The sequence below is a fragment of the Photinus pyralis genome, unplaced genomic scaffold, assembly GCF_008802855.1.
Source record: "Photinus pyralis isolate 1611_PpyrPB1 unplaced genomic scaffold, Ppyr1.3 Ppyr1.4_LG2, whole genome shotgun sequence".
NCBI lineage: Eukaryota > Metazoa > Arthropoda > Insecta > Coleoptera > Lampyridae > Photinus > Photinus pyralis.
The window spans coordinates 10,210,612-10,235,780 of NW_022170403.1; the positions used below are offsets into that span (position 1 = coordinate 10,210,612).

Here is a 25,169-nt window from a genome sequence, read left to right on the forward strand (position 1 = left end):
ATTTTCCTTTGTATGTATGTATGCTTTATTGGTGATTTATACTTACAAGTATTTTCACACGTCATTTTTTCACAGACATTGACCATAAATTATCTACCAATACAATATAAATTTAAAACCTATTTTCTTAGACAAGATGACAATTAGGTAAAATGACAAAGGACAAAATAAATATACATTTAGACAACAAAATCGCAACATCTTCACAGAGCTAGCATTGAAATCCCTATGATGCGTTACGCAAGTCACCACCCTGTATTCGCAACCTACACGCTTAAATTTTAAAAATGTCCAATTACTGATTCGTAGGCCCACAAAATACAAATTACTCAGTCTGAAACGATCAGATTGTAGACGGATTATCTGATAATGGAATAACTTTAAAAAATTAAAGATGCAGTAAACTCATTACACAAATAAATGTAAGCCCAATGGATTTATTAAGAAGACAAGCTATCAGCCAAGACGCATACACAGCTTAACAGCTCTAAAATCAGTGATTGATAAAAACCACTACATTTACAATTTCTGGCATGCATAATGATAGTGCAACTTTTATATTTGCGATTCTATTTATAAATAAGTGCAACCACATAAAGGTAGTTATTGTGAACATAAAGTCAAAGGACATAATATATTATTTACTTACTACAAATACTGATTGCAAGTACAATATACATGTGTATAATAATTTATTAAATACTTCAATAATTCACTTTTAGAATATATAACAATATACAATAAAGCTACTGTTGGGTATAACATCATTACTAATATTACCGTAATGATCGCATCTTACTTTTTGGAAAAATGCTATACAGAACTTTATTTATTTCTCTGAATTTTTCCAACACCTTGTCCGGAAGACTATCATACAAGTAACTAACAACACGACCATCGCCATATTTATAACGTATTCTGTGTTTGTCATCGATCCATATTTGTTCTCCATCAAAACATTGCACATATAATCTTCCGTCGGGTAATTGTTTGGCGATACCCACACCAGAGACTGTCATTTGTTTGTCCCTTGTATGAGAACTATTGGTAACAGTAGATTGGGCAGCTGTGCTAGCCATCGACACACTGAATGATGGCTGAAACATAAGACTTGTATGCTGGTCCATCCAATAAAACACTATCACTAATAGAGACATTAATAGATGTAGATTATTATTACTGTGAATGTTTCAAAGGGTCTCAATGATCTGCAATGGTTTACAAGATTTGCCTAGAAAGAGCTAAGCAACTGCTATATTGTTTAATAAGAGCAACCTCCACTAGGCTTGCACAACGGCTGTGTTACTACTAATCATTATTATTGACATAAAAAATGTGACCAAAGAGAGGAACTTACCAGCGTATTAAATTGATTTTCCTTATTAGAAAGTGAAGTATTAGGTCGGCGCCCGACAATTAATGGAAAATTTTCACCTGGCAACTGGTTCATATTACTTTCTATCTGAATACAATGCATTTTAAGTTCTTGAGCACAGATCCACAAATCGTATAAAGATTTTGGCAATGTATTACATTCACCAACTGCCTGCAGTTTCCTACATATTCCATTTTCGTCGGTTATAGTAATAACTGACACATCATCGGTCGTGTGTTGTGCTACTTTTGCTCCTGAAATGGCTATACAGTATTAGCATAACAAATATACTCAAGATTACCATTATAAAACATGATCTCAAAGTCCTTCAAGTTCTCCATAAGAAAACACTTAGCTTTAGAGCTGTAATAAGTGACCTTAGGAGTCTTTGCTTTAACAAGATCCACAAATCGTGAGGCATAGAGATACTTTTTCCAATGGACTTCTGGCAATTTTTCAAAATCATATGCGTAATAATTACCATCACTTGGTAAAAACGGCGGTTCACTAGTTGGTGGAACTTTTCCACCTTGTGGTTCATATACATATATATTAGAACCATCAGGAGATATTCTTAATACTTCACGCACTAACTCCTTTTTCTTCGATCCATATGTTAATAAAAACTCAACGCATACCTCACCCGTTTCTAGTATACTTAAAATACATTTTTTTGTTTGATGCCTAGTGGGGAATAATCGGGAAGAACATAATCTAGAAAAATCTTTCTGTTTTGATTTTTGAAATTGCATCAAGTTGTCCGGAGGGTGTTCTTTTAAAAATTTTATTTTCTCTTTACAGTAATCTTCATTTGCCTCACAATGGCACGAATTAGAGGTTCTTAAAGAACAAGATGAAGAAGGAAAATGAGGATTGTTCTGTCCATTTACCAAATGGCAAGGGTTACTACAGCAACTATGACCATGACCTGCACATTCCATTGACACATGGTTAGATTTAGATTTGCAACATGATGAAAAATGTGAATGACAGCTTTGGTCAATTGGTCCTTGACATTGTAAAACAGCTCTTCCATGATCTGTGCTTTTATTTGAGCATTCAGAAAAATGCCCAATGTATGGTGAGCAATCGCTATTGCTCCGCAAAATCACATTTGATGGATAACTCTTCTGTATGGCGCTATCACTAAATGCGCTATCTCTCCTACTAGACATTGTATGAATGCCACTATCTTGTGTTAGTCTTGAACTGGACGTTCCATTTGAATTCTAAAATTAAGCGTTATAAGGTGATAACGATAAGTTTTTAAACGTAAAACAAACACAGCATCTCCCATTGAGCGTCCGACCTTTTACTTTTCAGAACTATTGTTGGTACGCATCGTCTGGGAGATACTGTGTTAATTTAATACATACATCATATCGTTTTATAAATGGATGTTCCAATATCATATCCAATTTAATTCGATCTTTGGGATTCTTTTGCAACAAAGAGTTAATAAGATCTTTTACTTCCGCGGAGAGAAAATTTGGTAGCCTATAATTTGCTGTTACAACTCGATTTAAGGTGCTACGAATAGCATGATCTTCAAATGGTGGTGTCCCCACTAGCAATGTGTATAACAAGCATCCTAAACCCCATACATCAGCCTCCAATCCATGCTGAGTGCGAGATGCAACTTCGGGAGAAATAAAATTTGGAGTACCACACAATGTAAGATGTTTCTCATCAGGTCTTGATAGTTGAGTTGCCAGGCCAAAGTCTGCTATTTTCTAAAAAAAAAATTGATATACATCCACTACTGTAATTAAAAAAACGACAAAATTGAACGTTAAATTAGAATCAAAATTTTGCATTATACAGTGTTTCAAAAAAAAGGTCGGATATTTTATCTGCTATACAGTGTGTCCCAGATCGCGTGGGATTGCATGGGAACTTTCTTATTATTAAAGATAAAGAATTGGTTAAATGGACAATGTTTTGCACAAGGTTTTACAGTTTTAGATGCTTATTAGACAAATAGGTTCGACGTAAATTCAAAAAAACTAAAATTGGTCATTTCCTTGAATGTCTTATATCATCAAAAGTATACGAGATATAGAAACAGTTCACTTGATAAATTTTTTAGTTCTCTTTTCAACGAGCTATCATAGCATAAGATTGAAAATAAGATACCAGTTATATCAACGGATTTTATATCTTAATCAAGTAGTCTGTGATAAAATCAAAAAAAACAAAAGTACCCAAAATTGGTCTTCACACATAATATAGAGGTGTAAAAGTTTTCAATGCCGAAAACGAATTTGATGTGTTTTTGTTGACTATATTTTTTTTGCAAAGTTGGAATACATGGTCGTTAAAAAAGTGTGCAAATACTGAGGATCCTTCGATATTTCGTTGTATCGGTTCATTTCAAGTAAAACTACAAAACACAAACGTCAAAAAATACAAAAACAATTTTATGGAAAAGAATAGAAGACTACGATTTCCCAGGTAGGAAATATTGAAAAATAACCAAGATACCTACCTACAAAGAATCGTGTACGATTTTCAGTAGGGGAATTTTTTGACACTGATCATCACAAATAATGTCAGATTGTTTATAGGCGCTTTCTTTCGGCTACTTCGCGATCATGACTTCAAGATAGTAATTCGTAGGATCACGTTTTACGAAAGAACGCGCGAATTTAAATCAAAGTATGGTTTAAGTTTATGTAGTACACATTTGCATTCGAATTACGTATTTTGTGTTTGGATTATGAAAATAATTTAAATACAAGTGGAAGTACTTGCACGAATAATATGCTCCTCTTCAGTTACAAATATAACCTAACATTTGAGCAAAAATATCCTTGCATTTATAGGTTAGGAATTCGTGATCATAAAACTTTTATGTTCAGTTTGTTCACGATTTTAGCAATCATGATCATAAGATCACACTTCGAAAGAACGTGATTTGACAATCCAAACGCGTTTGGATCACCGAAAGAAAGCGCCTTAGATCCAAATTATATTTTATAGCTCGGCCTGATGTTGACCACAATAAGTTGAAATCAATAGCCTAAGAAAAAATAAATAAACGTGTCAAAATATCATTAAGGGACAACACTGTCTGTGTTTTTAATAATGTAATTTGTTGAAGACAATATAAAATCTCAATAAAAAAGTACTATACGTAGATAAAATATCAAACCTTTTTTGAAACACCCTGTAATGTATACAACACTAAATAAAAACCAGCTTACGTAAAAATTAATTTATTTGTGTATAAGACATTTTTCACTCGAAGGTGAAAGTATGTTTGCACTGTCTAATACAACCTTCATTTCTTGTTTTAGGAACGAATTTCAAGACAGCGTATATAATTTGTGACAAAGAAGAACAGTAATAGATCAAACATGGAATAGAAGACCAACTTCTTATTTGTGTAGTGTAAGATGTAAACAGTAACACACTAAATTTTGATGTTGTAATCATAATATAATCTTAGTAAATAGGGAGTGTTGCTATAATTTCTTAATTATTGTCAATTTTTACTGCAAAGCCCTTAGCCCTAGCAATAGATTAACTCAAAACGCCAATTGAATAGTGGTTTTTTTTGCTAACTAACCACCGTTTCTGAGATTTCGCCCAAAATTGGTATATCTTAACGTCCATTTTTTGCACTCTTATTCCTAATTATATTGATGTATCATCAGATATTTTTTATATAATTATATATATTATATCATATTTTTCAACATTTTGAAATGACATGATTTTACCATCAGCCCTTTTTATTGATTGGTATTGGGGGCCTTAGTTACTATGGAAACAATAAACAAAACAAAATCTCAGTAAATCCATCGCCTACTATTTAAGTTCTTATTGATTTTCATGGCTAAAATTTAAAAAATATAAGTTGTAATTCATCAATGTAATCAGGAAAAGGAATGCAAAAAAACTGAAATTCTGTTTATAGTAAAGTTTCACTTGGCACAGGGACACGAAATTCACAAGTCTCTATCCTTAAAAACAGCCGAGATACACTACAGTCTGAACCAAAATAAGGCACACCGTACAATTTTGGCAGATCGTGATGGGCCGCAGTTATAAGAACGGCGGGTCCTGTGTTCGACATACCTGCATTACGTGAACGTCACACTCATACTTAGGTATACACATACTTTATACAAAATTCAAATGTACTAAGTTACAACAGAAGGAAACTAAGAAGACTCTGAACAATCTCTGATGGCAGATTTATCCAAGTGCAAAGTAAGTTTCGCTGCGGCAACTTGTTTTACTCAAAAATTCGTTTTTTAAAGAGAGGCATAAAAGGCAAACCCAAAGAAGCAAACAGATTCAGGAATATTTGACATAATTACAAGAGTTCATCAATTCTTTTCGACTCGGCCGATCAGGTCTGGATTCTGGATTACGATAGGAGGGTGAACAGTGTCCACGCGTACTTAGGCCTCAAATTCGGGCCCTTTGTACTACCTCCCTGACTAGGGTCGCCCGACCCCTCAACGTCACTCAAGCCATCCCACGCGTGAGATGAACCTTAGGACGCTGGAAGGGAAGGCGGATCTAATCGTAGCCATTGTTTTATAATGAAATGGACTGTATTCCAAAAATTTTGCACTTCCCCTTTAGATGTAACTTGATTAGATATCGCACAAGGGATAAGGACAAGTGACAAGATTACGGAATGGAAAGGGTAAATGCAAGGATGAATTTTCACGAAACTATTAGTTCATTGATCGGCCTTTATTTATTTCACAGAGCGAATTTTAATTGCTTTTAGTAATTGTATCTTTTAGTAATTGTATCAACTAACTCTCGCGACGGACTTAATGCGAGTGTCCAGTTGAGTTATCTACTCAACCCTGGCAGATTAGAATTGTATGGGAAACTCCGGAAAATAAATTGAATTATGCTTTTAAAACCAAACATTTCCCACCACCCTGAAGAATACTTCAGAATCTACAGTAAACACAACGTCAGTAAAATTCTATATAATGAACTAATTATGTAATTACTATGAAATTTAATAGAGTAATATAAAGAAAGGAGAGAAAAAAAAAAAAAAAACTTCCATCAAATAATATTAAGAACAAAAAAAAATTCTAAATAACAAAACTATTGGATTATTGAGTCGGCAAAGGGCATACCTTTGTGACAGGGCGTCTATAAGTTCCATTCTTTGTTTTCACCCCAATTACTCGCACAATTCCATAATTGCCTGGAAAGACTTCCATGATACGACCTAAAGGCCATTGTAAGGGTGGAAGATTGGGTTGCTGAAGGAGAACAATTGTACCAATTTTGATCGGGTTATTCAATGTATTCCACTTTTCACGTGTTTGCATGGTATGTAAGTACTCAATGCGCCAGCGTTGCCAAAAGTGTTGCACCATGTGATCAATTAGTTGATACCTACTTAATCTACTAAGGTTAACATCCATTACATTAATTGCTGGCAATCTGTCTAAAGGAGTAAGAGTCAGAAAATGAGCCGGTGTGAGTGCAATGGGCTCAGCTGGATCTGAAGAGAGAACGCACAATGGTCGGGAGTTAAGGAGACATTCAATTTGAATTAAGAGAGTGTTCAATTCTTCGTACGTCAATAATTGATCACCAACAATTTTAAGTAAATGCGACTTGACGCTTTTTATATTCGACTCCCATAATCCACCCATATGTGGAGCTCCAGGAGCTATAAAATTCCACTGTATCCCCTTTATAGTAAGCTCGGCTTCAATTTGAGTTTTAAAGTTTTCTGACCTAATTAATTCAAATAAATCTTTTAATTGAGATTTAGCGCCCACAAAATTACTTCCTCTATCTGAGTATAACATGGTACATAACCCGCGTCGAGCTAAAAATCTTTTAAATGCTTGAATGAAATTAGATGTCGAAAGATCGGAGACCAATTCTATGTGAATCGCTTTCACTGCAAGGCATACAAATAAACAGATATATGCCTTTTGACTACGAACACCTCTATGCCGATTTAAAACAATACGAAATGGTCCAGCGTAATCTATACCTGTTTTCAAAAAAGGTTTGGCTTCTTGTACACGACAAGAAGGCAGATTCCCCATTAAAGGATATTCTGGTTTTGGTCTAAACTTGAAACACACATTACATTTATTAATAATGTTACGAACCACGCCACGAGCTGCTAAAATCCAGTAATGTTGGCGTAGCAAGGACAGCAATAAGTTAGGTCCCGTATGAAAATGCTTACGATGATAATATTCAATTAACAAATTCACCAAATGGTCTCGTTTGGGAAGCAGAATGGGATGTTGACTGTCAAAACTTAATTGTGAATTTTCCAATCGCCCGCCAACTCTCAGTAAGCCATCTCTTAGGAACGGTCTATATTTAACAAGTGCTGCTGAACAAGTGCCTGTATTTTCTAGTAAACGAATGTCGTTTATAAAATGTCTCTTTTGGACTATTTGTAATAAAACATTTTCTGCGGTTTCCAAGTCTACAGCGGTTAGTTGACCTCTGCCCGGCAAGCGTTTTAAGAAGCGTAGAACAATAGCAGTGGTACGTAACAATTTAGTCCACGAAGAGAATCGCTTGATTAAAAGATACAATGGATTTTCGTCTATGGGAGCGACAATCGTGGAAAAATTTTGGGTTTCTAGAGAATTTGTAACCAAAGAAGGGGTTGTAATTGGCCATTGCTCTGGATTCAATTTTAACCAATTGGGTCCCGTTCTCCATATATTATGTTCTATAAACTGCGGCGGGGTCATGCCCCTAGACAATCCATCGCTAATATTTTCTTTTCCACTGACATGAAACCAGCAAGTTGAACCGACTAATGCTTGAATCTGCGTCACGCGGTTACTAACGAAGGTCTTTAATTTGGAAGGATGCGTGTTAATCCAACTAAGAGTTACAGTTGAGTCCGAAAGAGCATATAAGTGAGTTATTTTCAAACGAGATTGATAGCAATTACGAACGTAACTAAAGAGTTTTGCTAAAAGATGCGCAGCGCAAAGTTCTAAGCGGGGAATCGATACAAATTTGAGGGGTGAAACTTTACTCTTGGCGCATAGAAGATTAACTTGTACAACTCCATCGGAATTTACGATGCGTATATAAATAACCGCTCCAAAAGAAGTTTCACATGCGTCTGAAAATCCAATTAATCCAACACTATCATTCAACTTTGTGCCGATGTGACGAGGAATGCTAAACTGGGATAAACATGGTAACGTATTTTTAAATAGTATCCAACGATTTACAATTGTAGGTGGAGGCGTCTCATCCCAATCTAATTGAAGAATCCACAGCTCCTTGATAAGTAATTTTGCAAAAAGGGTCACTGGGGCGAGAAAACCTATTGGGTCGTAACAACGAGCAACCATTGATAAAATATTTCTCTTTGTGCATTTAGAATTTATTAACTGAAATGAAAAACAAAACGTATCTGTAATAGGTTGCCATTGCAGTCCTAAAACTTTTAAAAATTCTATATCGAAATCGACTGTTTGCGTTGAGCAATGTTCTGTTGGAATTTCAGATAATAAGTCACGGGAATTGGTGGCCCACTTCGTTAACTGGAAACCACCTCTACGAAAAAACTCTACTAATTGGTGATAAACGGGTATAGCTAATTCAGCGGAATCAATATTGGATACCAAGTCATCCACGTACATGTCTCGCTGGACAATCTCCGCAGCGATAGGCAGCGATTCCTTTTCATCATGAATTAGTTGTCGAATACATCTAAGAGCTAAAAATGGGGAAGATTTAATTCCAAAAGTAACCGTGTTTAGTTGGTAAACGTCTATGGGTGAATTTGGGGAAAATCGCCATAATATTTTTTGAAAATTTCTATCAGATTCTTGTACCATAATTTGCCTATACATCTGTTTCAAATCTGCTGTAAAAGCTACATGAAATAAACGAAAATTTAAAAGGGTTGTCAGTATATCCGATTGTAATTTTTCTCCAGTATATAACAAATCATTAAGAGAATAATTGCTTTCTGTTTTACAACTAGCATCGAATACTATCCTAATGGGTGTACTAGTAGAGCAAGATTTCAGTACTGCGTGATGAGGAATAAAGTAGTTACTATCGCCATTGCTATGAGAAACTTTTGACATGTGGCCTTGCGCTATATAGTCTCGTATAATGTCCGAATATTTATTTCTAAACTCTTCATTCCTTATCATTTTATTTTCTAATGTGAGGAATCTGCGAAGCGCAGTTGCACGTGACTCGCCCAAATTACTACTGTTATATTTAAAAGGTAATGCCACTGTGAATCGACCATTACTATCACGGCTATAAGTAGATTGATAAATATTTTCGCAAGCTAAATCATCGGGTTTAGCCACCGATATCGTTGGAATATCTTCAAATTCCCAAAACCGTTCAACTAAATTATCAAGGGAATGTTCAACTACAGCACAAAAATTAGACGGCGATAATGCTGGGGCGGTGACTGGGGCAGTGCCCATCACAACAAATCCAAGAGTGGTTCCGACGGCAATGGGTAAATTAGGTGGACCTATAATTCGGGTGTCTGTCAACAAATAAGGAAATAGTCCTGCTCCAATTATTCCGTCAACTTTGGCGGGTATGTGAAGCTTATCGTCCGCTAATGGTAATGACTTTAAATATCCTAAACAATCAATATTAATCTCCGAATTTGGCAACGTGTTAGCAATATTATCTACAATGAATACCTCCAATGAATAACGTTTTGTTGCATCAAACCTAGACCCAATTACCACTTGTGCTAAACCAATGATGTTGCTATTTACAGATCCTATGCCACGTACTAATCCAATATATTTAGACATTTTTAATTTTAGTTTGCGAAACATTTCTAAGGTCAAAAAATTCCCTTGGCTGAAACTATCTATAAGAACACGTACCTCCCTATAAGCATCGTCTCCGTTAAAAACGTAAACCTTTGCGGTGGCTAACACAATGGCTTGTGGAAGAGGCCTATTGTCTGCAATACAATAATTTAAAGTGGTACTAATACTAGTGTTCGCTTCGGCAGGATTATGATTCTCGACGGGTTTGCCTGCCGTTTTTTCCAGTACAGAATCGGATACATTCTTACCAGGAGACCTAAAATGCAGCAAAGTATGGTGTCGTGATCTGCACACTTTACAAGATTGCGTACTTTTACAATTTGCGATCTTATGAAATGCCAAACAATTCAGGCACAAGTTGTTAGTTTTGGTTAATTGATAACGCTCTTGCGGACTAACTTCTAAAAAGGTGGGACACATGCAAGCTACATGTGCAGCAGATTTACAAATTCCACATTTTACAGTGGTGTTGTCTTGAACTACGAACGAATGAGGCGCTTTTGCTTTATTGATACTACTACAATCTCGACTAGAAGCATGTTTAAAACTAGCAGCCATGGAAGGTATTTTTGAAGGAGCATTAGTACGGGCGCATATCTTTGCTTGTTCTTTAACGAATGTTACAATATCGTCATACGACGGAATTTCAGATTTTCGGCGAGTATTTTCAAATAACCTTTGCGTGTCTGGATTTAATTTTGAAAAGGCGAGATAAGACAAAAGGTAATCAGCCAAGTCCTCAATTTCTAATTTGCGCAATGCCGTTACTGCTGAATGAAAAGTTTCTATAAACAAGTTCAGCGACGCGAAAGTTTCTCCTTGAGCCTGTTTAAAATTAAGTAACTGCTCTATGTATGAATTTGCGATTAAACGTTTATCATCAAACTTATCGACCAATGCCTTAAGAATAATTCGATAGTTATCGCCAATAGGGGGAATACCTGAACACACTGACAGCGCACTGCCGCTCAAGCACCCAACCAAATAATTGACACGATCGACATCGGTTAAATCTCTATTGTTATGAATCATATTGTTGTAAATTTCTATGAACAAAGGCCAATCTTTAATATTACCATTAAATTTCGGCAGAGGCAACTCTGGTAACTTCCGAATTGTTTTTGCTGTGACTAGATCACGTTGTGGTTCTGATCCTGTAGCGTAAGGCGATGCAGTAGCAGGGGGAATTGCACGTTTCGCGACCGATTCTATGTGACAAATTAATTGGTCAAATGTTTCTAATACTTGGTAATTAGGGACGTGATCTTCGCTAATTTGATATTCAAGTTTATTGATTTCATCTAAGGTGTCTAAAAATTTTGTTTTTGTATCTGCCAAGGTTTCGTATCTAACCCGAAAATTATTCAATTTTTCTGAAGAAGATATATCGCGACTATTCTCATACAATCTCTGCAACCTTTGAAAATATTGCTCCTTTTTTGCAACTAAAATTCTAAGTTGTTGCGCTTTCGATGCCATTGAAACTATTGAAATACTACTATACAAATGAAAACCAAAACCAAAGGAAAGGCAACAAATGTGCTCTGTGTAATATCTATTTCGCGATAAACGAATCTGCGCTCGATAGGACCAACAAATGTTTTATAATGAAATGGACTGTATTCCAAAAATTTTGCACTTACCCTTTAGATTTAAATTCTCCGCACAAGGGATAAGGACAAGTGACAAGGTTACGGCTTGGAAAGGGTAAATGCAAGGATGAATTTTTCACAAAACTATTAGTTCGTTGATCGTCCTTTATTTATTGCACAGAGCGAATTTTAATTGCTTTTAGTAATTGTATCAGTAACCGAAGTCAACTAACTCTCGCGACGGACTTAATGCGAATGTCCAGTTGAGTTATCTACTCGACCCTGGCAGATTAGAATGGTATGGGAAATCCGGAAAATAAATGCCGTTCTTGAATTATGCTTTTAAAACCAAACAGCCATGTCCGGCCAGGATTCCCCCAGCATGGATCGTCTCAGTTGGACCAGAGCGGGACATTCACAGAGTATGTGGTGTGCTGTCTCGTCGTCTGTGTAACATCCTCTACAAGATGGTGATTCCACCAAACCCATGCAGTGCATGTGCTTGTTTAGTTTACAGTGCCCAGAAAGTATGCCCATGAGTAACCTCAGGTTCTTCCTTGATAGCCCTGTACAAAAACGCGCCAAGCTACGAGATGGTCCTCTGAAGGCTTCTCTCGCATGGCGACAATCTAACGTCTAAGTTCCACCTAGCCCTGTGCTGGGTTTGGGTGTCATGAGTTATTAGGTATTAGGCCGATCAGGTGTAGGTAGATTTTTTTCCACCATTTTGTTGCGGAATTGGCTGATTCACGATCTAGACCGAGATATTTATCGGTTACTCCAACCCTTAAAGTTCGAAATCTGTTCATAATTACGAAGGTTAAAGCGTTTCTTGGAAGTGATATATATGAACTGGTACCATTACTGTAGGTAGATAGATGGAAATCTGCCTAAAATATCTTTATTAAGGCTCTGCTGCAGTGAAAATTAAAATTTTCGAAAAAAAACAAGTCGCATACGATGTTGAGACAATAAGTGGCACTGGAAAAAACAAATAAAAAAATCAAAGTAGTTTCATTCGGCCTTAAAAAAATATTATATGCTAAAGTAACCAAATCGTTCTTAGCGCATAACTTTGTATCCAGTAAAGATGTTGGGGTCAAAATTTTGGAATAGACTTTACTTAACTAACCACATGCCTCTGTGTCTCCAATTTTATTAAATTTCATCTGCTTTTCTCAAAATTGCTTTGCAAAGTGTAATTACAGAACTTAATACCACACAGTAGTAAAGTGAAAAGCGAAACTTGACACGTTAAGGCATAGGCAATTGTAGAGAGAATGTTGGACAATTTTTCCTTTTATTACATTTTTATAAACAAAGGACATATAAGCAAATTAATAAAATCAACACGCCCCTCAAGAAAACCCACCTCTAGTGTTGATAAAGTATTCAATACAGCCAAACGGGGAATTTTAGCGAAAATTCTTAGACCATATAGTACATGGACTGCTATTATCCCTATGCTTTCAATACAAAATGGGTGGTCACGGATAGAGGGCACTGTAGTCGTGGGTATGTGAATCTCAGGGTAAACTAAAGTTGTGTAAACACCACTCGCATCACGTAAAGAGTAGCTTTTATAGTAACCGCGTAGTACGGGAAGCTTTAAATACTCTTGATTATCTTCTATACGTCCACAAATAAGAATAGGTTTGCTTTTTTTGGAATATAGACGATTAATTAATTGACGTTTGTTAATTTATAGGTTGACAGTCTCAAATCGTGTCTAATCGGACAACTTCGGATAGACTCGTTTACCCTGAAACTCACATACCCAGGCGATGTCCTTGACCATATTTTAGTTACAATTAGCAGTCCATGTACTATATGGTCTAAGCGAAAATTTCACACCCACCATTTTCGACCAATGAAATGCAGATTTCGTCTCACGTTATCATGGTAACCGAGGTATTTATCGGAAATTTTTGCCTGCAGGGGTAACCTAGAGCGAATTATAGTGGACATTTTTTGACGTCATAAGAGAACGTTTTGACATAAAGCGTCACTTGTCCGCGTTATAAGAAAATATTCTAGCAGAAATAAACACAATTGGGGTAGATAGTAATAATCATCCATAATCGTTGCCAATTCCTTCACAGATAATTATGTTTTCCCTATTGAATTCATAACTCTTTTCAAAGTATAAGTCAGTAAACTGCTTCCAAACACTTGACTTGGATTCCTTAGTATTCTGGGGCGTTAGGTGCTGAATTTCGCTACGAATAGCTTCTGTATTTTCTTGATCGAATTGAATCATTTCGTTCACGCTCACACTAAACTTACTGTCAACGGCAATTTCAATTTAAATCTGTAAAATGTCATCCAAAGGCTATCTTGATCAACTTTCAAAAAGAGAACAAATCTCCAAATAAGTCGTTGAGGTTCAATATGGTGTGAAATTTTCTTACCGAATACCACACGTGCTTGAATTATTCTACAATTTGTTCTTGCTCACGAATATTTTTACGAAAATTAACCCTCGCCTTCGTGAGCTCGAACAAATTTCCGGAAATAATTCAAGCACTAGTGGTATTACATGTGATAATTTATACAAACACCATTTTATATTTTTCAATAAATTTATATATATTCGTATAACAGCATCAAATAGTTACCTACTCTTAAATTGTAAATAGACACAATCTCAATTACCAATAGATAATGCGGTGTGTTTAATTATGATTATACCTATGGGTACTTTCATCCAACACAAATAAATAATTTAAAAATCACTTTATAAAACAAATCTTTTCCTCCTATGAAATAATTCAACACTGATGGCTGTAATGTAATCTAACAATTTATAATTGTTGATTAGGCACGTTGTTATAAAACTATGGCCTATGGGCCTCCTTTTTTAGCGCATTTTCGTAAAAATATAAAAATGTCTGACCACTTTGTTCGCCAGTCTGTCCGTCCATCTGTCCGCCCGCCCGTTCATCTGTCTGCCCTTACGGCTGTATCGCTAGAAAATGCTTAGAACATGAAATTGAAATGACGTACAGGAAATAAACGCCCACCGAGCCTTTACGATCTGAATCGTTTATTTCCTGTATGGTATATCACTCCATTTAGAGTATGGATCAACCACGAGTTTTTTCTGATTGAAATGACGTGTCAAAGAATAAGTTGTGCATGCGCTATGCTTTCTTATTTGTCGACGGATTTTTCTGAAATTTTAAAAGAAGGAAGGAATGAATATGAACTAAATACACCTCAAAAAATAAATTTTATTGTAGATACATACTTACTACGCAGGCTAAAAACACACAAAACAATAAATTATTGTGCCTGTCCAGACCCACATTCGATATTTGTGAATCAATTCTTCTGAAATGTTAGGGTAGTATTCTTATAAAATAAAATTGAAGTAGCACTTTTTAAATTTAGCAGAAGGTGGTACTTATATAACTAATTTGAGCCTATATTATAAAAAAAAATAGATTGCACATGCGCAAATTCAACTTTTTTATGTTCGGACCAATTTTTCTGCAATTGTAACAGAAGACGCTTCTTGTAAAAGAAAATTGAAAACGTGTGTCCGAAAAGGAATTGCGCGTACGCAGAACAAAGATGTTAGCGCATTTCCACAAAAATAAAACAAATGTGCTACTGTGGCCACTTGGTGCGCCCCTTCGTGGGTCCGTCCGTCCGTACGAAAGCTGTGTCGCTTTCAGATCTATTGTTCTACTTTTTTTGCCATTTGGTTCATTATGGTGTCGAGGCTTGCTCTAAGAAATTCTATGTCACTTTCTAAATGAATCTGATTTTCACTTATCATAATTTGACACTTCTGTTGTTTATTTTCATTACAAATTTTATACGATTGTTGCATTTAGTTTTTGAACATCCGTATTTTTGGACGGAGTTTTATAAAATTATAAGAGAAAGAATAAAGGAATTAAATGCACACCAACAAATAGATTGTATCTAAACGCGAAAAAAATTATTGTGCATGCGTGAACTACTTCTGAAATTTCGCGTAAGATCCTTCTTATAAAATCAAATTGAAGAACGTGCGAAAGAAAGGGATTGCGCAGTGCTATCTTATTTGTGGCGGATTTTTTCCGAAATTAAAAAAAAAGGTCCGTCTGATAGTTATAGATGGAAAACGATGGTACCTACTTGCAAAAAAATGGATTGCTCACGCTTAGATCTAATTTGCATACTTGTAGACGACTTTTTCTTTCTGATATTTAAACTGTGAATACCAGACCCCGGATTATAAATGGGCCTAATTGGACTATAGCCCAGGGCGCCACCCAACCGGCAAGATGTGCTAAGAAATTATATATTTTTTTCATTATTTGCAATTATTGGGCTTGTGGATAATTTTTGTACTTATCATTCAACGCTTATAGCAAAAAAAGTAGTTTATTTCTGCCAGTAGGACATTCCTCTCCTTTGTGGTTCTTGGTGCATTTTGTTACAAAATGTGGGCGGATTTCCCCAAAACTAAAAACCAATTAGGCTGGAATATAACAGTGGAGTTTTACCTGCGCATTGTTATTATAAAATTCAGATACCTATCAAGAAACTTGCACCACACAACGAATACCTTCTTTAGTTACTGACTGTGCAATCATTTATTGTTTTATATCGGTTACTTCTTGCCTACTTAGTTATCTTTTAATTTTGGTTGTAAAAAATGGTAAAACGTCGTAAGTGTCCATTCCAATAAATCAGGTTTGATGAGAAATTTAAACGTAAAAAGGTAAGATAAGGAGCTTCATATTATCACAGATATACGTAAAGAACAGATTGCTAACCATAATGCAAAAATTGCTTAACAGATTTATCCACTTAATTTAAATCACCTATCTCCTTAAAAGAGCCCTCTATTTAGGAATGTTATTACCACAAACAGTTTAGTATTTGGTTCTTGAAGAAGGTTGAAACATTTTCTATGCATTTAACGGTAGGTGTCACTGTAAAAGTAATGTTTTATCTTTTTCTGTAGAAGGAATGCATGATATGATGCATGATCAAGTCGACTCGGTTGCGCTTATCTTATCTACGCCAATATTCGTTACGACGGATATGATATTTAACTATTTATAAATTCTTATTTACTACAACTCACTTTTGCTATAGCATTTCGAGTGTTAGACGGAGAGCTGGCTACGGAAGAAAGTGACTTATCCCTACATGGCTGATTTTTTGTCAAGTATGCTGATACATAATGAAGTAGAAAAAGTCATGTCTGCCAGCGAAATCCCGTGCCTTAAGGTTGGGGTTGGGAGGGGTGGTCAAATAAGTCAAATTTTAATAAAACTGCCGATTTTCTGACTATATTTACCTCTGGCGCCTTTATTTTGAATCGGACGCAAAAAATCAATGAAATGTACAGCTTATCAAGGTACATCTTTTTTGTATTTAACATTTTTCGCTATGATGCTTACTTTTCGAGAAAAGTGCAAATTAAAAAAAATTATAAAATCAATAGTTTCTTATCAATTTAAAATTTCTCAAAAACTAAGAAACTCACAAAAAGATGTAATTGATTTTTATGTGGAGTTTTGTATGCCACATTTGTCAGTGTGTGAAAAATGATTACAAAAGAGTTTTTGTTATGGCCCTTTTAAACTGTATGCATGTGGTTCGTTTCTTGTGAACACGATAACTCAAAAACGCCTGAACCGATTTTTATGAAATTTGGAATGTTTATAGGATTGTATAGGGAATGGCACACGACCTATTTTGGTTTCGGTCCGTTACCATCTTCAGGGTTTTTGAGGGTGTTAAAAGTTTAAAAGAGCCATAACGGCGTAAAGACAATTTTTGTAATTTTTTCGCATACACTGGCTAAGGTGGTACAAAAAACTCTACAAGAGAGTTCATAACAATTTATTTGTGAGTTTCTAAGATTTTGAGCAATTTTAAATTGAACTGTTAAACTCTTTCATTTCATAATTTCTCTAAATTTGCACTTTTCTCAAAAAGTAAGCTTCATAGCAAAAAATGTTACATATAAAAAAAAGAAGTGCCTTGATGAGTTGTACAAAAAAGTCTCATTCATTTTTTGCGTCAGATTCAAAATAAATGCGACAGAGGTAAATATAGTCGGAAGATCGGCAGTTTTATTAAAATTTGACATATTTGAGCGCCCCTCTCAACATTAAGCCACGGGGTCTCACTGGCAGACATGACTTCTTCTACTTCACTATGTATCAGGATACTTTACACAAAAAATCAGCCATGTAGCGATAAGCCAGCTCTTAAGACTATAAAGGCTTATTTTCCGATTTGTTATTTATTTTACCCAAAAATTGTTTAAATACGTTAAACAATGCCATTGACTAATACCCCCCCCCCCCACCCCCCAATATTAGTCAATGACAATACCCAAAACGAGCTTATAAAGTTTGCGTTTTTTAGAGAACGTTTGAACGAAATGATATAGAAATCAAAGAAATCAGTAAAAACCATGTTGGTTGAAAGTACGAGGGTTTTTACAAAAGTTTTAAATTTTAATAAAACACATTAGATATTTGTGAATGCTTTTTTGATAACAAATCTTAGGAGTCCTACAGGAACTAAGTTTTGATTATTCAAAAATATACTATATGTTCGTTGAAACTGTAAAAATTAGCAATAAGTTATTCAGTCCCACAGATGTAACACCCCGAAAAGTAGTTTTATTTAGGGCCTGATTAATCTCGGATTGTCTGAACCGTTTCAATAATACATTCCTGGAGGGATTTCTACAGGCTCTGGTGTGTTTCGAGGATCCACAATTTCTGGCAAATAAACCCCTAAAGCAGATCTAAACAAGTAGAAACGTTTTCGCCCTAAGGCGAGTAACTTCAGTGCATTTTCCATAAATTGATCAATACTACCCCAAAGGCCATACCTATGTGCGCTATGTTTACTAGAGGCATATATGGTTAAAATTTTAAAGAAATATCTTCATAAATAAGGAAGTTGACACTTACTGCGCAGTTGATATTGCGCGTCCTGCGCATGCGCTTATTAATCTGATATTTACAATATGCAATACGTTCGCTTTTACTATAAGCATCTTTGGTTAAAATTTCAAAGAAATATCTCCATAAATAAGAAAGTTGGCATTGCGCAGTCTGCGCATGCGCACATCTGATTTTTACTATATGCGATATATGCCTTTACTACAAGTATCTGTGATTAAAATTTCAACAAAATGTTATTATTATGTTATAATGTATTAAAAATAAAAAAATTAACAGAGAAAGCGGCTGCAATAGCGCACCCAACTTCGTTCGAAAATGCGCTAAAAAGCGGCAGAGCATCTCGGGTGACCCTACGGCGTCATTGAATTTGACCCATTTCTTATAAGCTTTTTACAACCTAATTGTTCCGCAAAAGATATTTTAACCACAGGTTCATGGGTAATTCCATAATCGGTATATTTTGAAGATGTAAATCAGGCATGTCAAACACGCGGCCCCCATGTCGCTTGTGGCCCACCGTTCTACAATCTGCGACCCGTCAGGATGTTCGCAGATTATAAAATTGAAATATGTAATTGAATTGTACCGCATGTTCTATTTTGGTTGAGAATCAGCTGTTTTTAAAGATAGTTAAGTTTGCGATTTTTCGCGACCCTGTGTCACTTTTTTGTGAAACTACAAACAAAATCAATCTAGCTACGTTTGTTTCTGGGATACAAAGTTGAAAACGAAAGGTTTGACTTTTTGGGATGATATCGTATCTTACTATCCATGTAGGATAGAAAATAGGTAAACACTGTTTATTTTAGACACTGTTACGTAGAATCCAGTGGCGTAGGCAAAAAAACGTTTGGACCACCGTTTCTGAGGGTCTGAGGCCCAAAGTTGGCATTTTTTTATATGTGACACCCTGTATATCTTAACGTCAATTGTTTGCAGTCCTTTTCCTGATTACATTTATGCATCACACAACTGTATATATTTTTTTTAGCAATGAAAATCAATTAAAACCTTATTTTTACTGTAATCAAATAGTATGCCATGAATTCATGGAGATTTTGTTTTGTTTATTGTATCCACGGTAACTAAGGCATTCGATACCAATCAATAAAAATGGCTGAAGGTAGAAATATGCCATTTCAAAATTTTGAGAAATATGATAGAATATATAATTAAATAAAAAATATAGAATGATACATCAATGTAATCACGAAAAAGAATGCAAAAAATGGACGTTAAAATATACAGGGTGTTACATTAAACAAATTCCAAGTTTGGGTCGAATCACAGAAATTGTTTTTTGCCTACGCCACTGGATTCTACGTAAAAATATCTAAAATACGCAGTTTTTATCTTTTTAGCGCATTTCCACAAAAATAAAAAAAAATGCGCTATTGTGACCACTTTGTCCGTCCGTCCGCTCGTTTTGAGACGCTACTAGTTTTTTATCTTAAGAGCTATTAATTGTTCTACTTTTTTCGCTATTTGGTTCGTTATGGTGTCGAGTCTTGCACCAAGGAAGGATTTTTTTCTGTACCGCTTACAAAAAAAGTTATTGTAAAAAAAACAAAAAAAAACCGTTTTTTACATGTTCCATAATTTTACACTTTTGCCGTTTATTAACGATCCTAGAGATCGTTTATAATTTTGCATTGCTGTCTGTCGTCTGCCTGTTGGTCTGTCCGTCTGTTCCTTTGTTTGTCTGTCCCTCTATCTGTCCGTGTGAAAGATAACTTTGTTTAGAACTGTCCGATCGCTTTTACATTTCCGTTAGTTATGAACTGAATTGCATGAAATTCAATATGGGCATAGCTTTAGCCATATAATACGCAATGCCAAAAGTTGAGTCGAATCGATTCAAAATTCACAGTGCCCTTTTCGCATCTTGACCATTTATAAACCGAATTGCAAACTTTTTTAATTATAAAAGTATTTAAATGAAATTTGATACATAGCCACTTGGAATAAAAGCAAATTTAACGCCAATTTCAAAATTTGGTTTTGCGCATGCGCAGTGTCGACTTTCTTATTTATTTACAATTTTAACAAAAGTTGCATCTTACAAATAGGAAATGAATGCCAGTGGAAATGCGCTTTATGTAAATCGTTTACGATTACTTTTTAACTTGTTTGTATCTTACACTGTAAGTACGTGTACATTTTCTTGAGCTGGTACTAATGATTTTATGATTATTTCTACTTTTTCGTTTTATTGTATTATTATTTTGTATACTTTTTATGTTAATAATAAGAAATTAAAATTTTCTTAATGTAAACTTTTTTGTGATGTGGCCCGCAGCTATCTGTGGAAACGTTAACATGACCCTTGATGATAACATCATGATAACATTTTTTATTTCCGCATTTATCTTTTCTAACTTTTGGACGAATAAGGCTTTTTGAGATTGATATATTTCTGGGTTTGCTATTTCAGCAGCTAATGGACCATATTCTTCAATATCAAATCAATAAGAATTATACACCACAAATAATCTTCATGTGTAAATAAATTAAGCCTTTTCATAGAAAGTTTTTATTATTAGGGAAATAATATTACAAAGACAGTTATCAGTACCGTAGTTTGAATATCGAAGGTGCAGTTCAAATAAAAAATGCCTTATTATACCTGAAAAAATTTAGGAACCTTATTTTTTACACAATCCTAGTACATACAACTACGTCAACTGTTTATCTACCTATTAAATAGCAAAGGAATAAATCTGTAAGTATTTGCACTTGATTCGCGTACTCAACACCAAATAAATAGTTAAAAAATTACTTAGTTCAGAGAAATACTGCGTATCTGCCCCACTGACCTAAATAAAAATAGGGGTCAGTGATCTGCACTTGTTGATGTACTCATAATCCACCAACATAAAGAGGAGAAATCTGTAGATTATTGAAGAATGAAGATACCTACGGTGGGTTCGTTCATTCGTTGTACCCTGTCCTCTTAACAGAGAAAATGAATACTTTCGAAATTTGCATTAGGGATTGCGTCTTTGATAAAGCAAATTTAATTTCCTCAAATTTTTCCTACTTGTAGGCAACCCGTTATACTTATTTGCATTACAGCTGCGTTTACTAAATTTCCATTTAGTTAGCAATCTGTTCTTTACGTATATCTGTGATATTATGTTCTATTTAACAAGTGTTATTTAAAAAATCCTTTTTGTTGGAGGTATGACCAGTTTTGGAGCTACAACTTTTTGATCTGGTCTCCTACGTGAATGAAAAACGATAACAACCTTTCTTTTATCTTTAAGAATAATTTTCAAAGCGGTCGGACGTTTCTAAACAAAGTTATCGCGCACACGGACAGATGAACAGACAGACAGGAATATAAAATCCATCCAATAATTAATTTCGTTCAAGTAATGTAAGAATTTACATATAAAATATAAGTGTGGCCAAACTAAAAGCTAACCAAAGAAATATTCTTTATTTCGAATAGAATACGAGGAGATAAGATTAGCAGAGAATTGTAACGTTGAACTATCCGTACAGTAAAATATCTGCCTCTGAGAGTGGGACAAATGGGTGGAGCTATTCATAATTATATTTTAGACAGCAGGGACATTTAAGCGGACTTACTTGTCAAACTGGTGTATGCAGAACCTTAACACAGATGGAAAGGCCAATTTATCTAATTCTCATTTCACCAATATAACTGAAACCAATTAAGATCTATTTGCTGACTTATCTCAAATTGTAGGTTTCTCGAGAAACTACTAAAATTATCGTCGAGATTATAGATCTACCATATGTCTATTGTACTAACTTAAAGCTCTACCAATCGTCAACAGAAAGTAATGGTTAAAGTGTCAATACTATTATACTTATCTCTGTCTGCAAAAGTGGTTGTCAATTTCTTACACCAAAGTGGAGACGTACCTAATAATGCTTACACAAACATTTACATAAAACCACTTACATACCTCACAATCCCTACTTCTGAATGCATTAAAAGTGAAAAGTTATACAGTTTTTATGGTAACGAACCAACGACAATACTTACTATTTGCATATTTTTTGTAAATAACAAATTGGACAATGATATATCCCGGTGCAATATGTTGTGTGAGTGCAAATACTGGATTCCTTCGATTATCTGCTTCATGATATGGCTGGCTTCTGGTTCAGATAACACCTAAAAGTACACGATAATCCATTGTTAAGTTCGATGCAAATATCTATCTACCTCGTTGTTCTTTTTCAAATATTGTTGCAACTCTCCATTATGACAAAGTTCCAAAATTAAATATACAAAATTAACGTCCTCAAAGAAAGTGAACAGTTCTAAAATAGATGGATGTTTCAATCTTGAATGAATAGTAACTTCTTGTCTGACACGGTGTACCATTCCAGTGGACTGCATTAACTTTTTGTCAATCTTAAATAAGAAAAATGTAGATTTAGAAATCACTTCTTCTTTGGTGGACTCCAAAGTAGAAATTGAAAAGTATATGCATCTAAAAAGCAGCGGGCGGTAAAAATGTAACAAAATCAATCTACCGCTTTTTACTCTGGACACATGCTAATCCGGCCATCCAGTAATCCGGTCACGATATCGATAGAGATAATTTTAAAGAAACAAAAATCGGTTACGGATATCTTTTATGTTATCCCTATGTCTCAGTGGGAGTTCACAACGGCGCACCGCACATCGCACTGCACTTAGCATCGAGAGGTCGAGGCGAATAAAAGCATACATTTAAATGCGAGTTTAAATGCACATGTTCATAACGAAGTAGCGCACATAGCATCGTACACCGCATGCCCATTGTTCAAGGCGATGGTACAATGCTATGTTAAATTTTCCATAGCATAGTATGGGTTGCTATATGGAATAAGCGCCATAATAGCTTAATCCTAAGCAAAGTGTGGAAGGAAATCGCGCAGGAATGCAATACCACGAGTTTATGGGATGGCAGTATTCTTTTTCACATTTTCAATGTACCACAACTGTAATGGATTATTCAGAAGCATCAATCCTTCATCTGAAGAAGATTCTGAATAATTTCCCATGACCTCATACACGCAAGACATCTCGAGCAAAACTATCGAGGCGATGCTCCAAGCTTCTTGCAGTGCCCCAACATGAACATATCCATACCAGGCTTTGAGCAATGGTACGTGCGATGCTAAGTGCAGTGTGATGTGTGGTGCGCAGTTGTGAACGTGCACTTAGACATGTAAATACCTATGTATGTTTTCTTCGTACGCCCATACATGTGTTTTTTATTTATGTAGTTTAAAATGTTTAGTTATTATATGTTTCATTCATGAGAATGTATACCGTTTTTGAATAATAAAATTATTTGAACAAAATAAACATGTCCCAGTTGTTACGGTACATTCACCCACTTTTAACCTACTACTTGGTAATCCGGACAATTCACTAACACGGGCACATCCTGCATTTAATTGTCTGGATTAAAGAGGTTGCACCGTAGTGCAAATTCAGGTTTCTGTTCACATTCGTAACATAGAGCTAGACGATTAATCAATATGAATTGTATTTACCATTTTAATCGCAACTTCTACTCCACTTTTTAAACATGTTGCATGGTATACAGTAGCAAATCCACCCTTCCCAAGCATATTATGCACCTCATAGTCCTGAAATTGGTAACAATATTAAATACAAGAAATTGTTTACTGTATTAAACAACCTCAATTTTCTCACTAAATAAACTAAGAGCCATGGTTTTAGCTTAATTGTAAAATTATTCCGTGAACATTTTTTAAATATTTTTTGTTTATTTTTTTAAACAAACAGACGCCAAACAACCTTCACATCCTAACCCATCACAACTACCAACCACAGAACAGTACCAACCACAAACCATCAACAACATACAATGGCCGCATTCATATGCATTGCACTACAATGCTGGACGGTATAGGACGCATTCGATGGTAAAATATTATTATTGTTTGTAATCGTTTGCCGTTCTTTTTGGTTCAAATATTAAAAATGACTAATTACTACGGGTTAAACGGTAACTCCACACGACAAAAATGCGGAAATAAAGTCGACCCGGTAACATTTAAAATGGCCACCCGAATGATTATTCCGTCCTTAGATGATATATATGATTTCCGTTCAAAACTAAACAGATCCCACTTAAGAGGATTGGATATCCCAATAATAATGCTAGATTGTCATTCTAAATTCGTCTAGTCCGCGTATGGCGTCACGCGGAACTTAAAATTTGAATTTATAATGACTGAAGGCCTCTAGACCCTTTAATAACTTTACTCTCCGAATAAATTACATAGATAAAATGCCGTTGTTGATACAATCGTTGTCAAGGCACTTATTTGCCGAACAAAATTATCGAGTTAAAGAACTGGCTCTAAGAGCAAAAGTAAGTTGAAATTATTGTATCCTGGTTTTGTTTCGCTTTCGGACGGACCGCGTTATTATAATAAGTATAAAATATGGTGCAATATCCAAAAT

At 35.1% G+C, this 25,169-nt stretch overlaps 1 protein-coding gene across 1 annotated transcript; it reads right to left on the reverse strand.

Moving 5' to 3' along the window:
- Positions 1-626: 626 nt before the first annotated feature.
- LOC116163240 (serine/threonine-protein kinase PLK4-like) lies at positions 627-24,521 on the reverse strand. The gene is made up of 8 exons (XM_031477105.1): positions 24,379-24,521; positions 24,230-24,325; positions 22,905-23,096; positions 22,722-22,853; positions 2,752-3,108; positions 1,677-2,604; positions 1,358-1,638; positions 627-1,097 (listed from the first exon to the last, which is right to left on the reverse strand). The coding sequence occupies exons 1-8, from the start codon at positions 24,409-24,411 to the stop codon at positions 777-779; spliced, it is 2,340 nt and encodes a 779-aa protein (XP_031332965.1). The 5' UTR covers positions 24,412-24,521; the 3' UTR covers positions 627-776.
- Between the last annotated feature and the right edge of the window lie 648 nt (positions 24,522-25,169).

Excerpts from the sequence above, each read along its gene's own strand:
- LOC116163240 (XM_031477105.1), bottom strand. The coding sequence starts at position 24,411 with ATGGCTCTTAGTTTATTTAGTGAGAAAATTGAG. Across the intron at positions 22,854-22,904 it reads ATTTGAAAAAGAACAACGAG|GTGTTATCTGAACCAGAAGC; the intron begins GTAGATAGATAT and ends GTGTACTTTTAG. Across the intron at positions 1,639-1,676 it reads TGAGATCATGTTTTATAATG|CCATTTCAGGAGCAAAAGTA; the intron begins GTAATCTTGAGT and ends AATACTGTATAG.